General features: G+C 25.8%; 2 protein-coding genes across 2 annotated transcripts; one reads left to right on the forward strand and one right to left on the reverse strand.

The window, feature by feature from the left end:
• The first annotated feature begins 3,094 nt into the window (after positions 1–3,094).
• LOC145836541 (multicopper oxidase 3-like) lies at positions 3,095–13,381 on the forward strand. The gene is made up of 13 exons (XM_082944337.1): positions 3,095–3,479; positions 3,820–3,905; positions 7,206–7,392; positions 8,033–8,146; positions 8,343–8,473; positions 8,662–8,775; positions 9,060–9,125; positions 9,411–9,550; positions 9,829–10,000; positions 10,373–10,567; positions 11,033–11,175; positions 12,261–12,460; positions 13,194–13,381. Exons 1-13 carry the CDS (start codon positions 3,095–3,097, stop codon positions 13,379–13,381), a joined length of 2,121 nt encoding a protein of 706 aa, XP_082800463.1.
• A 1,212-nt stretch (positions 13,382–14,593) lies between these two features.
• Positions 14,594–18,134, reverse strand: LOC145837118 (uncharacterized). Its single transcript, XM_082944887.1, has 6 exons — positions 17,849–18,134; positions 17,244–17,391; positions 16,372–16,489; positions 15,891–16,058; positions 15,204–15,421; positions 14,594–14,687 (listed from the first exon to the last, which is right to left on the reverse strand). The coding sequence occupies exons 4-6, from the start codon at positions 16,019–16,021 to the stop codon at positions 14,662–14,664; spliced, it is 375 nt and encodes a 124-aa protein (XP_082801013.1). The 5' UTR covers positions 16,022–16,058; positions 16,372–16,489; positions 17,244–17,391; positions 17,849–18,134; the 3' UTR covers positions 14,594–14,661.
• Between the last annotated feature and the right edge of the window lie 23 nt (positions 18,135–18,157).

Here is an 18,157-nt window from a genome sequence, read left to right on the forward strand (position 1 = left end):
CCTGCATTTAAGCTTTTAATGAATAAAGTGTGTTTTTATTTTTTGAAACAAAAAGTAAATTAAACAGTTTTTAAAGGTTAAGCGGATTACACAAAGTTTTTAACTGATTAACTACGTTTTGTTTGATAAAAACATCATTTTTAATAAAAATGTATTAAAAAATTATCAAAAATTAATAGTTATTTACAATAAAAATGTTATGCCTTGAAAGTTGAAATGCACTTATTTTTATCAAAAAAAATTCAAAGCTCATCTTAGCCAGCGCTTTTAATTTTAGGTAAGTGTTTGAAAACATAATTGCATGAAACTTGAAAACTTTTTAATAAAACTAGGCTTCGTTTACACTTGACAGATAATTAAAAAAGAGAAATATAAGCTAAAGTTAAGCAGACTTTTGGTAAAATGAGAAATGCTAAGTAAAGAATTTTCAAAAAGTATTTAGTGATTCAGTTTAAAAAGTATTTTTTTATTAATGATAATTGTTTTAGAGTAATTTATAAACTACTTACTTTATTTTTGGTTAGATAATTTGTTCATGTAAAATTAAAGGCACAAGTTATTATACTACTTTTTTTGCAGGTAACTACTATGCATAGTTTTTCTTCTACTAAGAAATATGTGTTGCAATGATATAGTCAGTTTCTTTGAATTTTTGAATTAAAAAATACAAAAACTATCTTTTTGATAACAAAATATTTGATTACTGATGTAGTGCGGTTTGAACTTACCGAATTTAAGCTAAAAAATATTAACAACAATGCAAAATAAAACCGAGGATTTTAAAGTTATTACTGTTTTAAAAAGAGTTTAAAATTCTAAGCAATTGTTATTGTATGTACTTGATACAATGATTTTTGTTAATCGTTGAAAAACTTCATTTACTTTTGAAATTTATTTTTATCGTTCTATATTTATTATATTTATTTAAAATCGTTTGCCACATTTTCTCTACTCCTTGATTTTGTAAAACTTGCTTTAAAATAAAGTAAATTTAATGTTTAAAACTGTCTTCAATCTTGCTTTATTTTATTAATAGAAAAAAAGTTTTATTAGTATGATTTGGCAAATACACTTCAAAGCTTTAAGAAATTTAAAAGCTGATACTAAATTTAAATTATTGGAGATATTTAAATAAGTAATTTTGAAAACACATACATTTTTAGTGTACAATAAAACAGTTGATGAAATTTTAAGAAAAAAATCTTAAAAAAAAAAAAACGATACGTAATCATATCTTCTTGCAGCAAACTAAAACATTTAAAGTTTAGATAATTTTAATAAAGTCAAATTGCATTAAATGATATAAAATAAAAACATTTTTATTTCTTAATACTATATAGAAAATTCTAAAGTTGTACTTGTTCTAAGACACGGTACATTTTAAATTACATTCTTTAAGTGTGGTACTGTTTCCCAATACTACTTTTAGTTAAACTGTATTAATGAGATATTATTGAATAAATAGTTTTGAGTGACAAAGTTACTTGATGGTGCCGCTACATATTTAAGCTTGTAATATTGTCACTAAAATATATGAAAGTTTTAAAATTATACGTAAAATTGTGATAAAAACTTTGTTACCTTAATAAAACTGATTTATAAAATACTTAGTGATAGCTTTGAAATGAGTTAACGATTTTTTGTACAACTTCTTCAAACAGGATTATTGTTAAAGAACTTCTTTATTCAAAAAACGATAAAAGGATAAAAAGTTTAAAGGCAATAAAGCAAATTATTTAAGAAAAAAATATTTTGAATAATAAATTACCACTGACTTTAATAACAAACTAAAAGTAAATTAATATTTTAAATATGTTATGTGTCTGTTTGTAATTTTATTTTATTCTTAAAGATAATTTGTGCTATCCAAAACTAATTTTTATAATGTTTCATAATGCATGCGATCGATTTAAATTTAAAAAATACTGTAAACCTTTAAAAAAGAATGAGTTTATGCAGTTCAGATGTAAAGAAATTTTTAACCGTTTTTGTCGGACAGGTGATAAAATCTTTAAAATATTTATAAATATTTTTGTTAGGTACAACTCTAAAAAAATACGGACGAAACAAACATCAGAGCGTTTTTAAACTAACGTTTTTTAAAACGAACACCAAAAACCGATTAAAATGAATTGAAGAGACACATAAATTACTTTTGTAATTGGCACATATTTATAAACAAAATAAAACTTATGGAAAGAAAGTAATCTGTTTATATTCTATAAGAGGTTTTATTAACTTAATTTGAAAGCATTAAAATGTTTATTTATTTTTCTTAAAAACAATTTAACTAATGTAAATCTGAGCAACGAGTTTTATGTTTAACGTTTTCATTATTTTATCTAAGTTTTTAACTTCACAAAAATAAAAACCAGCTAGAGGTGATATTTCATATATGTTACCTAAGTTTATAAAACAATAAATTTAAATTAGTTTATATTAAACCGATACGTTGCTAATGATAAGCAGTTTTTATTTTATGTAGTTTTAAAACAATAAACCAACACAACTGAGTGATTTTATATTTTAATGATCAAAATTTATAAAAAAAGAAAAAATAACCTATTTGAAAAAAAAAAAACAAACCTACTTAAGTTTAAAATTTTTTATAAGTTTAAATTTCTAACTTTGTGACACTAATTTTTATTGTTAGCATAGTACTTACACATTATAAACTTTATTTTAAAAAGAAGATGCCAACAAATTATAAGTGCGTTAGTTTAAAAAAATAGTTCAAAACCTATTTGTTAAAAAACCTTCTAACAAGAAATAGCAGTGAAGTTAAAGTAGCAACATAAGCAAAACAGCTTCTAGGATTATTAACTCCAGCTTTGAGTTTGTTGAAAAATTGAAAGAATACCGACCTTTGAACACAGACATTTGTGTCACATTTGATATCAAGAGTTTGTATACCAACGTCCCGTTGGAGGAGACTATTAACAAAGTTACGAAAGTAGTATACATAGACAATCCTAGCTCAATATTTGCTCAATCAAAAATGACTCAAACAGTATTTAAAAATCTTCTAAGAGCATGCTCACAAAGCATCTTTATGTTCAATGGGACCATATATCAACAAACAAACGGTTTATCAATGGGCTCACCTCTTGCCCCTTTACTGGCCAACTGGTTTGTCAGTCAATTAGAGACAGAGCTGCTCAACAAAACTGCAAGGCCTAAAATGTACTGCAGATATTTTGACGACATTTTCTGCATTTTCCAAAATAATGAGCAAATACATCAGTTTGATAAAAAACTCAACAATATGCATCAAGACATGAAATTTGTAATCCAGACTTGCCAAGAAGGTAAACTACCATATCTCGATACACAGGTAACAATAAAAAACAACAAGTTTATAACATCAATATCCAGAAAACCAACAAGCACGGACGTGCTCATGAATTTTAACTGGTGTGTACCGCAGTCGTGGAAGAGAAATTTAGTAAAAAAACCTGAATCACAGAATCAAAAATCTCGTTACAGAAGATCTACAAAATGACGAGTGGCAAAAGGTAAAAGAGCTGTTGATGAAAAACTCATTTCCGGCCAAGTTTATCGATGAACAAATACAAAAGAAAGACAACTTTAAGACAGGATTAATTGAAAATAAAGATGATAAGAAACAATACATTACAATACAATATGTTAAAAAGACGTCAGAGAAATTTGCCAGGAACATAAAAGCAGTATCTAAAAGCATCGGGGTAAAAGTACGCATTGCTTATAGATCAGAAAAAGTAGGGAAATATTTCTCACTAAAGGATTCAATAAGTCGCTTGTATCAAAGTTGTATTGTCTATAAATTTACGTGTCCAGGTGATCTGAACAACCAGTACATTGGTGAAACAGAAAGACAACTTTTCGTAAGAATTAAAGAACATGTTACTCCAACCAACAGTGCGGTATTTAAACATATTGAAAATTGTGTATTTTGTACTAACTGTAAAAACATTTATAATTGTTTCGAAGTTATTCAAACGTGCACTTCGTATAATGAATAATTATCTTCAGAAGCTCTATTAATTAAAAAACTCCAGCCAAAGTTGAATAATCAGCTTGGTCCTGATAAAGAATCAAGAGTAACTATTAATATACTTGAATAATCCATTTTGTCTTAATTGTTTATAAAAATCCATTTTTGTTAATTACTTGTCGTTTTAATTAGTTGTGTTTTTTACAAATGATATAATTTTCACTCTATTTATTTTGTGTTTGTTTAACTAGGGAGTGTTTAGCATTTTGATAAGGGAATTTGGACATTCCGAAAGCGCTTAAGTTTTTAATAAAGTTTATAATGAAAAAATTTGTTTGTCTTGTAGTAAAGTGGTACTTAATTAGCTTCTTAAGTGTTATGTTATAAATCGCAAGCTAATTTAAACTTTTTATATACATTTTGTAAAACAAATAAAAACTTTCCCAAACTTAGTTTACCTTTGGCGGTTAAACTGAACTTATTTTTTTGTAAGAAATAATGCTATGCGTACCAATTGTACGGATAAATTAACCCCAATTTAGACACTGTTTATTTTATCAAAAAATCTAAAAAATTCTTTGTATACAATTATTTATATTTACTGTACAGTTTTTTTCTGAATTGATATACTTGTTTTTAGTCACACAAAACTAGTTGCAGGTTTTTGAATCTAGCTTTATTAAAAACAAAAAAAAAAAAATTCAAAAAGTATAGTGGTGCTACTACTACAGCTTTCCTCTAAATTACACGTTTTTTACAAAAATAAAGTTTTAAGCAATTTAAAATAAGATTTAGTTTAGAAAATTATTATTATTTAACAAAAACGCTTAGTAGTAGTATTAGTAGTAGTAGCAGTAGTAAAAGTATGTTGCATAATAAACTAAACTATCTTAGGCAAAGACCATGACTTGTGAAAGCTTTTGTTAAAAAATTGTTTTTCTTCTGTCAAAAGGTGATCAATCAAATTTATTTCCATGAAAAGGTGTAAAATATTTACTATATCATTGTGCTTTGTTCGCTTTGTATTGAACTTGGCTCTGTTGTGGCTTACAATGTGGTCGTTGTTTGATTAAAACAATGATAATGAAAAGCCAACGGAATATTTATAAGCTTATTTTATTTACTTTTTATATTTGATCAACTATACCAAGCTACTAAGTTTTAATAACAGTAACCTAAGTAAACAGCTAATAGCTAAGATTTAAGAGTCAGTTTTATAAATTTTGTGTCATCAACTTTAGCTTTTAAACTTTATTTTACGTTAAAACAGTTTGTTATAGTATTATATTTTTTTCTTGTATAATTAGAACCGTCAGTTTTTAAAATTAAATTAATGTTAATAAGTTTAACTTATCTACGTTGTTTTAAATGATATCTTTTTAAAACTTTACCAATTGTAAGCTATAATGAAATCTATGACCTTCAAAACTATACAAAGTATCTTAACAAAGATTACAATTTTTTTTGATATTTTTAAACTGTGCATTTTAACTGTAGTAGGTTGTTTAAATATAACATTACTTTATTTTTTATTTTTAGAACTTGTTTAAGTTAATGTTAGTAATGAGAAAGATACTACTAGCAATAATCCTACAATTATATGTAGTTGGATCAGCTGTTTCCTCAGGTTGGTTATCATATTGATTTACAGTTTAATGTCTTGACTAGAATTAAAAAAAAGTACTAGTAAATAAAATCGTTATTTTAAGTTAAACTTGAAAACACAACTTATATACAAAATATGCCAAATTTGAAAACAATTAAACTAAACGCTAAATTTTTGTTAACATACAACTTTTTTAACAAATAACAATGTAGTGTTTTCTGGAATTTTGTGATTTATTAATTTTTTTTAAATAAATACAACAGCTAAACATTTACTAAACAAACTTATTCTAGCGCAAAAGTGTAATAAATTTTATTTTCCGATACTACGATTAAGACTTTTTATCTTTACATAGAAATTCTCAACAGAAATTAATTTTTTTAAACATATCATTGATGCTTAAAATACTTAGCAATGTGCTTTAAGACAACAATTTAAAGTTTACAAACATTTAAAAAATATGTAAAAATCGAAAACTAAAACACTCATTGACACAAAAAATATTTTTCTGTATTCAACTTTATTCGTGTAATTTACTTGAGTAAATTTTATTTGCTAGTTTGATAGTTTGCATATATCTAAAAGTTTATGATGATTGTATTAAAAAACTTAACAATTTAAAATTTAATATTCTTTAAAAACGTTACAACAAATTATGATATAGTGAAGCCTGTAATATTTTTTTTAAACTTACAGAAGACCATCCATGTAAAAGGGAATGTAAATTTGGTGACCGAAAAATTTGTGAGTACACGTTTGACATTAAATGGTTTGTTGGCATTTTTTATTTATTACTACTGTTTAGCTCATTTTAAATACTTTGAACAAAAACAGCTTAAATTTTATTTATTTGTGTTTTGTCATTTACAAATTAGTTTTTTTTGTAAGTTATGAAAATAACGTTTAAATTTTAATAAAAAAAAACTAAAATAACATTTTTTGTTTACAAAAGTATTTAACAGTGTAATTTTTGTATTAAGTTTTTAGCTTTATAAGAACACTAAATGTTAAAATATTTGTAGTTAAGGATATAGTAAAACTGAGTTACATCAGCTTTAAATTTAAATAAATTCAAAACATAAACTTTAAATTATATTTTTTCGACAACAAGCTTTTAGTTTTTAATTATTTACATATATATTTAATTAAAAGGTTCAGAACGCTTTCTAAATCATGTGGTTCCTGCCTCACTAATACGACAGATTGTTATAAAGATGATTGTATATCTGGCGACGGTTATTCGAAATACATTATAACTATAAATGAACAGCTGCCTGGGCCTTCTATTTCAGTAAGATGAATTGTTATGTTATACAGTAAATCATACAATATTACTCAAGTCACGTTAGTGCTTATCTTATAATAGAATAATCAATTCAAGTTTTGCTTATTCACAATCAATACTAAACTTTTAGGCAACTTTAAATAAAAGTTGTTTAATAACAGTTTAAGCACAAAATAGTTAGGTAAGAACTATTTTACAAAAGTTTTAAACGTTCAAGATCTTTTGTTTTTATCAGTTTGTTTTAGATTTTTTTGATATTTTTTTGGCGTTTAAAACTTATTACGTTAAAAATAAAGAATACTGTAAAGATCATTTACTAAACACAAAATAAACAACAGGTGTGTGAAGGAGACACAGTTGTAGTCAACGTTGAAAACCATTTAGCCAATGGGGAAGCGACCACAATACACTGGCACGGAATGTACCAAAGAGGTACACAGTGGATGGACGGTGTCCCGATGTTGACGCAGTGTCCAATAGCTGAGTCCGCAAGTTTGCAGTACACCTTCGTTGCGCAGCCTGCTGGTTGGTTGTTCCTGTGTTAATACAAGCATAAGTATGAATATACTAATTTGGCTGCAGTTCAAATTTAAAGTTAGAACTGATATAACTTTAAACTTCCATTGAGTTTTACACAGATAACTGAGTTACACATTTTGATAGGTTTATAAAAATGAAATATTTGTTTTTCATTTAATTTAGTTTGTAGTTTTCTATGTTTGGTTAACAAAAATAAATGGTAGCACTAGCTTGTACCGTACGACTATTAAAATAAACTCCTGCGATAGAATACGACTGGTTTTATTTTTGATAGTGTAATGAGGGAACAGCTGTTTATGGTCAAGCGCTATTTTGCTAGTTGCATGAGTTCAAAACCTTTTAAGTTTTACCAACGATAGCAAAAACTTTATCCGAAGAAAAACAACTACATCACACTATTTCTATGATCTAAGTACATAATTTCTCAATTAAGCATTTTTTAGCTTTATATATTATGCTATTTGTAACAACTTTTAATAATATCAGGAGCACATTGGTAGTATGGTTAAACTAAACGAGAAATATTTTTAAAACACATTAAAATTTGCACTTTTTTTTAAAATTAGTTGTTGCTATTAGGAAAAAATAAACTTTAATTAAACTAAGTTTCATTTTAAATTATCAGGTACTCATTGGTGGCACGCTCATTCAGGATTACAAAGAGGAGACGGATCTGCAGGACCCCTAATTGTCAGGAAACCATCTGAAGTAGAAACCCATTCTGATCTTTACGATATTGGTCAGTTTTTAATGTTAATATTTTGCATACTCTCGTGTGAAAACAATTTATCTGAAATGCATATAGTTTCCTAATTAAGTGATTAACATTTAAACAAAAAGGGTTTCATAAAGAAATAATATTGGTGTGTTTTTCTTGATTATGCCTATTTATTAAACATAAAAAGTGAGAAATATTTTTTTTTAAATGCTCACAGATACGGATGATCACATTGTCATGGTATCAGATTGGTTTCACGCGTCCTCATTGGACAAGTACACTTCGTTTCAACATGGCGACTATTTGTATGGAATTAGTGCTGAAAATATCATTATAAACGGAAGAGGGGTTCGTAAAAATATTAATCAAAAGTTTAGAAAAAAATCAAATTAAGAGAGTTTGGGTATACACTTTTTTACTAGTTGTTATACTATTTTAAAGTATTTTTTTAAATTTTTTATAAATAATAAATATATAAAGTATAAATAATGTTTTATGATTAAAACTTACTTTAGTTTTTGAACTGACTTTTTAAGCAATCAACTGCTACCACATCAACAAACACACCAATGGCAGAGTTCAAGTTAACCCCCAACAAAAGAACTAGATTCAGAGTGATTAGTAACGCAGTTCTTTACTGTACTATGGAGGTTAGAACTGTTTTAGTTATTTTTTTGATACAAAGTTATTTCAACAATCTAGTACAATATTTGCTATTATGTCATTCGCTTTTTTGACATAGTAACTTTAAGTATATTTGAGTAAAACTCAGTCAACTTTTGTTTTCAAACTAAACCACTACTATAATTCAAATATATGTTTTTCTTTTCTTTTACTTTTTATTTTTTAATGCTAAAACCTACACGAAATTTGTTAAGCTTATGGCATTTACTACTTGTGTAAAACTACTAACAATAATATTTTCTTTTTTTAGATCTCAATAGATGATCACAACTTAACTGTAATAAGTAGTGATGGTCACGATATCAAGCCTGTCACTGTAAGTTTTTATGTATACTTATTGTCCTTTTGTTGTGCGTTGTGTATTTATTTTTGTTATGAATTTAACTAAAGTCTGTTTTTAACATTTAAAATTAAACAAGTAATTCTAAAGTTAAGCTTTATACAAACTGAAGGAGTTACAAAAATGTTTTACTTTTAATAAAATTAGTAAAACTACACAAAACAGTAAAACAGGTGACTAATTTTTTTTTCAAATTCAAGTATCGAAACTATGTTAAAGTTTTCTTTATTTAACAGAAAAAGATAAAAACTATTTTGATAGGTATCAACGCTAACAATCCAACCAGGCGAAAGATACGATTTTGTAGTTAGTGCAAACCAAAAGCCCGCTAATTATTGGATGAGAGTAAAAGGGGTTGAGTTCACTGAGTGTTCGTACAATTCGCAGAATGCTATTATCAGGTAATGTTCCGCTTAAATAGAAGAAAAATTATCTCATAAATTGTATAAAGCTTTAACTTTCTAATACATATTTTTAATGCCGTTTTTAGAACATTAAATAAAGCTGTTTGTTTTTACGAACAAAATAGTACATTAAAATTTTACTCTCTTTCCATTTGAAAAGTACTATAAAAATATCATCTTATCTAAAATAATTAACTCTAAAATAAATAAAAACTTTCTATTAGTAATTTATATGGTATATACTGATCAAACTGTTAAATTAACTATTAATTAAGATACGATGACGCAAGTGTTGATCAGAACGGTTCACCAGTTACATTAGAAAACGAACAATTTTCCAATTTGAACCCGATGCTGCACCAAGCGGATATAAAAAATCCGGTTTACGTGAACGAGCTGAGATCTGTAAACGAAGTTTCTAATGAATTTCGTGGTACTCCGGATGAAGTCTTGTTTTTTGAATTAAAAATGAACTTCGTTAGTTTTGTTTTAACATTTCTAAAATTATTTATTTAAGCAAATTACAATAAGCTCACTAAATTTGATTTCTGACTGCTAAAATATTCTTTGATTAGTTTTTTTTAATTAAAATACACTGAAACATTTTTAAATAAAATAGAATATCTTTTAGAAAATAATTTATGTAATATACAACTGTTATGTTATCTTATTAGCAATGCGATGATAAGATAAGCAGAAAACTAAGCTAATCAACTTAATGTTTTAATAGGACATTTTAAGTTTGCATTTGAAAACAGTATAGATATTAATCAAGATTGTATGTTTAAAGAAAAATCTAAGAAAAAACCACTATCTTAGGTAAACTACGAAAGTTATTTGAGACCGGGCCAACCACCAACAAGACCAATCGGAAGTGATGGACCATTTGTGGTGCCAGTGGTCAATGGTATAACTTTCAAGTTACCAGATCGACCACTTTTGTACCAATACGATTCAGCTGATAAAGACAAAATTTGTAGCTCCAATGATGAAGATTTGAATATTCCTCTGAAGGTTTAGAAACTTAATTAAACTAAACTTAAGTTAAAATTTACAACCAGAGTAGAATTGATAAACTAGTTAATTTGTTTGTTTTTTTATTTCTCATGATTTAAACTTACGTTTTTTAAAGTTAATCAAACAATAAAAGTTTACGCAAGTTGTTACTTTAATACTGATTTTTATTTTATGATAATGTTTAAGTTAAAAAAAAATAAATAATAATTGTTTAAGTTGATAATGTTATTGTACAATATAGTTTAGTTTTAAGTTTTACTCCAAAGAATTTGAAAGTTTCCGTAACTGTTTTAAATCTTTTTTTGATCATTTTCAATAAAAAAACTAAACATTAAGTACCTTCTTAAATAATTTTCGATTGTTTGCCTAACTTAAGTTTAACTATTGTGCATGATATATTTTTTTTCTCTTTAAAAATGATAAAGGAATGCTTTGATAATATATATATTTTTTAATTTACAGTTCAAGCAATGTGTGCACACAGTGAAAGTGCCACGTAACAAGTTAATAGAAATGGTGGTATTTGACAAGGGAGTAATCGGAAAAACTTCAGGTCACCCGATGCATTTACACGGCCAATCATTCGCTGTTGTTGCAATGAATAGGTTTGTTTTGCGCCACCTTTTTATATGCGTACGTATTAAATACTTTATTTTTCTTGTTATGGTTTAATTTTACTCATTAATTTTTTGACAAATTTCGGAAAAGACACGGTAATAATATTACTACTATACACCTTTCATGGTCAATTACTTTTTTTTGTAATAAACAGAACTTATTCTACAGTTTATGAACATAGCTTATGTATACTTTTAAACAGTAGATTTAGTTTGGAAAAAGCTTTATAAAATATAAATGATTTATAAATTTGAAAAATTTTAAATTAAAATTTTGTAATTGAAATGTGTTATAACGCCTTCTAAGAGAAACACGAGTTGTTAAAAAACTAGTATTTATTTTAAAACACTTTTCGATAAAAAGAAAACTAAAATAAAGTTTTTTTTTCTGAAAATTGATAATCAAGACTAAAGCGATTTAAAAGTATGCAGTTAGCTTATTTTTTCAAATTTTCTAATGTTTTTCAAATTAAACTAAAACTAGAAGCTTAAAAAAGTTTTTTTTTGTACAAATTTTTTCATTGATAAAAACACAGCTTTTAAATAACAATTTTAAGAATAGCATAACATTTTTCAGATAATTAGTTTTAATTAAGTTAATCGATAAAGACTAATAATTTTAATTATACTAAATAAAATATATCCTCAAAAGCTTGTCTATAGTTTAAACTATTAACAATACTAAAGTTAAAGCTTTTAAAATTAAGGTTGTTTTACAAGACAAACTTAAACCTTTATGTTGAAAATAAGAATAAACCAACAATAATTGTACTATAATAATGTTTAAAATATTATTTACTTAACATTTTACATAATAAAATATCCGAATAAAACTAGTTTATTGGAGTGCTTAATAATAAACTTTACTTGTACTTTTTTTTTGTAATATAAGGCTTTACTGTGCTAACTAAACTACACAGTTTTATATCAATATATTATTAAATGACATCCTTTGAACTCTAGATGTTCATTAAGTATCAATAACTCAACTAAACGGGTCAAAAAATACAAAACGGTATAAGTTCTAAAATTTCATTGACATGCATGTAGATGTTGTTATTATTTATCTACAGAGTTGATGACGGTAACGAAACACTTTCCATGGACAAAATGAAGAAGATTTACTACGATGGAGACATCCCTAACATGGAGCTGACGAATCCTCCTCTTAAAGACACAGTCATCATACCAAACAGAGGGTACACAATTATCAGATTCTTCTCAGATAATCCTGGATTCTGGGCTTTCCACTGTCACATTGAATTCCATCTAGGTAAGAAAATTGAATAAGAAATACTTTTTTATTAAATTTACAAAATTGATTGTAGATATAATAAAAATTCGATTATGTTGATTTTTTCTTTTATCATTAGTTTTTTCTTGACTTATAATTGAAAAGTATTCTGCTTACTTTTCAGACAAACATATCATGATTTTTATAAAGTATTTTGGCTATTAGAACTTTTTTATTAAAGAAGAATAAAAACTAAAAATACAAATTAGAGAAACTAAGAATAAGCTTAACTTATGTAAATTTAATTTGATGTTTCTTATTTTTGATCAAACGTTTCTTTTTTTGTCTGAAACTGACAAACGTTGAATGCAGTTATTTTATTTATTTAAAGCCCATTTACTAAAGTCGGGTATAAGTCAGCAATGCAAGAAGGGAAACTTTTGCACGTCATCTTTTTTTGCACGAGGGGTCACTTTTGTTTATTTTATATGTTTGTCTATTATTATTCATTTTTACTTATTTTTTTCGATTACTGTTACCCCTAACTTTTACTCTTATCGATATTTTTTCTTATTTTTTTTTACTCTTGTGCAAAATTGACTCTCCGTGTAAAAGTGACACTTCGTGTATTAGTGACCGTGCATTTTTTACTAGCACCTAAAACCTTCAATAAAATTAAATAGACTAATAAAGTTACTGTACAAGCATGTTAGAAATAGATAATCTGAGAAAAATAGACTACAGAGTGTTTATAACAAACTGCTTTTTTCAGACATGATGGTTGTAATTCAGGTAGGTGAACCTGAAGATGTTTACGGAGTTCCAAAAGATTTTCCGAGATGTGGAAGCTACAAGTCTGATTATGTTTACCAGTTACCTGTTTACAATGGAGCAGCAATGACTTATAAAATGCAATCTATTTTTGTCATCTTGTTGTGTGCTCTAGTTTTTGTTAACTAAATTAGTAAAAAAAATGTTCAACATTCTAGCTAATTAGAACTTTTAATTCGTATACGTTTAATATATTTACATTTAATATATATTTAACCAAGACATAAGTTATGACTATTGAAATTTATTAAACCATTTTTTTGTATTTTTAATCATCAAATGTTTAGTCATAGTAACAACTCTTCAGATTACTGTAGTTAACTTTTTAGTTGCAAATAAGAACCAAAATAGATAGTTATTAAAGCTAAATTTTCCCGTCTAGAATACTGAACAAACCATTTAATAGTTTAATTTGTTACTAGTACTCCTTTAAAATTATAAACCATTGATGATGTAACTTTAATAAATTAAAAAAAGTTGCTTACTTAAATAAAATAAAACATTTTTATAATAAACAATTTTTGTCTATTTCTAAGCATGTAAAAAAAATAACAATTAAATTGTAGTAATATAAGATAGATTGAAAAGTTTTGAAAGCATGCTTTTGAATATGATATCAGCTCACCTTGATCTGAGGTTGTACATTGAATACACAAAACGTTATTAAATTAAAATGTTGATAAAAATGTAAACAACCTCAGATCAAGGTGAGCTGATATCATATTCAAAAGCATGCTTTCAAAACTTTTCAATCTATCTTATATTACTACAATTTAATTGTTATTTTTTTTACATGCTTAGAAATAGACAAAAATTGTTTATTATAAAAATGTTTTATTTTATTTAAGTAAGCAACTTTTTTTTAATTACTAAATAGAGTTCTTAAAGTTCGTTTAATTCAATAATAGAAGTAGCTGTCTTATTTTTTTTCGCTAGTCTACAGAACTATTAGAGTTTCGATCAATTAGAAATACCGATACATAATATTTTAATAATTAAAGACTCTAGCTTATTAACGTTACCAAATATATTGTCTTCCATTATTTTATTAAATTAAAAAACGATAGCAACTAAACATTTTTGAAATTTAAAATGCAATTTGATAGATTTATATATTAAAGTAAAAACGATGATTTGTTTTGTTTTTCAAGGTCTTTTGCACAAGTGAGAAAATAAAGTACAGTTTAAAGATTTAATAAACAAGTAAGAAATCAAATTAGCTTAGTTTATTTCAAAAGTGAGTTTCACGAGCTAATTAATAAGAAGTTAAAAAAAACAAGTAGATTTATATTTTTATATGCAAAAAATATATATATCTACAATCATCAAAACTAAACTTTTTTTATTGTGTATACAGTTAATTAATAACAAAAAGTTTAGCGAAAAAAGTAGTGATTCATGATGAAAATTCATAGATTCTTAATGTAGACTGTACCTGTAAATTTCTATATTAAAAAACCTTACTAAAAACTATAAATTTTTTTTGAAAGAAGTTAGAAGTTTAATAGTTTAAAATTAATTTTAATAAAAGGGTTTAATTAAAGTTTTAATACAACAGTTTTACTTTATTTGTAAATAACATAAGTCTAACCACAATTAAATTTTCAATTTTTTAAGCTCCAATAATTATAGGTTATTGTAATTTATCTTTTTTATTAGATGTGTCTTTTCCTTAATCTTTGACCATAATAATATTTTTGTTAAGAGGTTCTGATAACTTTATTAATTATTAAGCGAATTCAATTTATTTCTTTTGTATGAGTGGAATTTAAGTATACATTTTTTACAATAATAGTTTTATCTAAAAGAAATCCTGATAAATTTTTATTTATGCTTTAATTTCAAGTCATTTTCGACATACTTAAATTTTTATAAGAGTTTGAGTTGTAGGAATTTAAACTGTAATAAAACCTTGCTAATGCACATGTAGAGATAAAAAGTATCAAAAAACCGATTTTAGAATATTTGAAGAACTTGTGCACATCATACGAGCTAGCAGTCATTATTTCGTGGTAATCTATTGCCCCATTCAAGTTCTTATCAATCAAATTGAACTGTTGTAAACTTGTGACGACTTTTTTCCCACTGTGTTCGTCTATGATACTTTGTGTGACGTCATAATAAGTCATTGGATGGTTTTTGCTTAGAAGCATTTCACCTAAGATGAACCTGTATTAATAAAAAGTATGTTTACAAATAAGCTAATAAAATTAAATTTAGATTTTGTTTAAATTGAATTTGTACTAAAGCTACTTAAAATTATATTTACTTATTCAGGTAAAGCTTTAAATTAATTCTATTTAATATAGAACTATACTACATAAAATTGAACTAACTATATTTTATTTTATTGGCTTAAATTACCAAAAAAAACTATGCAAATTTGTAAGTGTTAACGAAAATAAGTTGACTATTAACAAAGTCAAGTTGTTTTTATTAAAACTATAAAAGTAAAGGTTTTCAAACTTGAAAACTGTTAGCTTAGTTTTACAAAGTTTTTATAAACTTTAAGGTTTTTATAAACTTTAAAGTATTACCATATAACGTTATATTACTTTTTTGTAAAGGTTAAATCATACACTAGCTTAAAATACAGCATCAAATCTTGGCAAAATCTAGTAAATAAAAATAAAGAAACCTAAACCATTCTCCAGGTTTTAATTCCTTTATATCTTTCAATGTTTTCAAATTTTCATCATACATATTATCGTTACAACTCGATGACGTAGTGTTTGCCACGTCACTTGTCCACCAAAAATTCACTGCCATATTTCTGCCGCTAGATGATGTTACCTGATGCCACCAGCTATATGACATCATAGAAGTATTTTCAATAAATTTTGAAATATTTTTTATATACAAAATTTTAAAATTGAGGAGCTATTCTCATTAAACTAAAATTATCAAAACTTTTGCAAGTCAGTCATTTAAAAGCTATAGTAGAATTGTATATACAATCGTTTATAAAAGGTTTAAAAATAAAAGTAGTTGTCTGTTGATTGAATCAGCTTAATTTTTTTTTTTTTTTGTATAATATAATTAGTTCAGCTAAAACAATCCTGAAAAATTAAGTTCGAATTGTTATGGTGTAACTCAATTCATTTTACACAATAACTTACTACACAGGTACAAATATGCAATCACCGGGGTTTGTTGTATGTTTAATCCACTCAATGTTTTTAAACGATGAATGAGAAGTTAGGTTCACCGATACGACATTTACTTTTGAGTAATGTGCTGTTAATTGGTTTAACATATTAACTTATGATGAAATAAATCATAGATAGACTTAAGAGTCAAAATCATTCTTAAAGTTATACAAATGTTACTAAACTAAATAACTTAGCAAAACTTTTGTTTTTTGTTTTTTTTTAATAATAACTAAACACTTTTTTTTTAAATGTCTGTAAAAATCGTTTTCTTAAATTAATATTTGTCAGATTTTGAAACTTTTTAATGACTAAAAGTGTTAATAAGATAAAAAATGTTATGTTTAACTGTTTTTGTTGAAGACAAAAAAATCTATTAATGTTACGAAGAAAAAAAAAATATTTATAAGGTCTTCGATGATTGAAAAATAGGCCTTGTACTAAACCAGCTTTTTGTAAGTCGCGGGCTAAATTTTTTAAGAAAAGATGCTAGCGCACCGCAATGTATATAAAAAAGTCTTTCGCGGGTTGTAGTTTATTACTAAAATTGTAGTAATCAGTATAAAAATACCATGATAAACGTAAAATAAATTAAAATAAGCAATGATAAAGCACTAGTAATAAGTAGTTTATTAGAAATAGTTTTAAAAAATTCTTAATTGGTAGTTTTTTCACAAAAAAAAATAGTTTTAAAATAGTATGTTTTTATCTGAAAACTACATCGCGGACTCAGGTATTTTATGCCTGTACTAAAAACAATTTAATTTAACTTATCAACTATTTTAGATCAAATGTTATTCAGCCAAATATCATTTAAAATATGGTATAAATATGTATGAAACCTGCTAAATTCTCAACTCTGATGTTAGGATGTTTAGGTCTTGCAAGTAGCCATGTTTTGTGACCATCAATTTGACAGTACAGGTTGTGTACGTTGTCATAGTGAAGCAAAGAATGTGTTTTACCAGAACTGAACCACCAAACTATATCCTTTAGTATAAAATACTTTCATAAAACTATTGACAGAAAATTAAAAGAACCAATGTATAAACAAAAAAACAATAAAGAAGTATACACACAAGACAACATTTAAAAACTTGATTAGTTATTAAATTTACGAAAACTATGAAATTCTTAATTTAATACGTAGTTAAAATTTTTAATCGTTACGAAACTTTATCAAACTTCTATAAAAAGTTATGTAAACTTTTATTATTGTAATATAATTTTTTTTCCGCTAATAGAATTTTATTTGTTATTTTTGCACTAATTACCTTAGTAATACTTTATAACAAGTATAAACAAGTGTACTTTAATTAAATATATACACTTACTTGTAGACTTAAACCCTTAAGGATTAAATAGAATAACATGCGTTAACTTATTGAAATGTATTTTCCTAAATGTATTTACTTAAATTTAACATAAGTAACACAGCTTTACAAACGTATTTGTTTTACTTGCAATTTCTCGATTATTTCTTCACACAGTAGCATGGTTGGAACAAAGAACGTCTCACTTAATGCTCCTGGAAGATTGTCCACCAAATAGTACCTTCTTGCTTTGTAATGTTTTATAAAATGAGCCAAGGATCTCTTCATGGAGCCGCAGCTTCTGTTTTCTACTTTGCACAAGTCAAAACTGACCGTAGTATTTGCGAGTTCAACCAACGTTTCGTCATTCCAAATTTTCTTGTTTTCTAATCGTACTGAATTAACGTACACAACCGGGATGTGTTTTGATACAAAATTCTTTA

This window comes from Thalia democratica, chromosome 5, assembly GCF_965202585.1.
Source record: "Thalia democratica chromosome 5, ktThaDemo2.hap1.1, whole genome shotgun sequence".
NCBI classification, from domain to species: Eukaryota; Metazoa; Chordata; class Thaliacea; order Salpida; family Salpidae; genus Thalia; species Thalia democratica.

Bases quoted from the DNA above. Each gene is read 5' to 3' on its own strand.
- LOC145836541 (XM_082944337.1), top strand. From the start codon at position 3,095: ATGGGCTCACCTCTTGCCCCTTTACTGGCCAACTGGTTTGTCAGTCAA. The intron at 3,906-7,205 runs GTATTTAAACAT...AATAAACAACAG, and splicing joins TTACTCCAACCAACAGTGCG to GTGTGTGAAGGAGACACAGT. The intron at 11,176-12,260 runs GTTTGTTTTGCG...ATTTATCTACAG, and splicing joins GCTGTTGTTGCAATGAATAG to AGTTGATGACGGTAACGAAA.
- LOC145837118 (XM_082944887.1), bottom strand. From the start codon at position 16,021: ATGGCAGTGAATTTTTGGTGGACAAGTGACGTGGCAAACACTACGTCA. The intron at 15,422-15,890 runs GTTTCTTTATTT...TTATTAATACAG, and splicing joins AAACCTGGAGAATGGTTTAG to GTTCATCTTAGGTGAAATGC. The intron at 14,688-15,203 runs GTTTTTTGATAC...AGAAATTTACAG, and splicing joins CTTCAAATATTCTAAAATCG to GTACAGTCTACATTAAGAAT.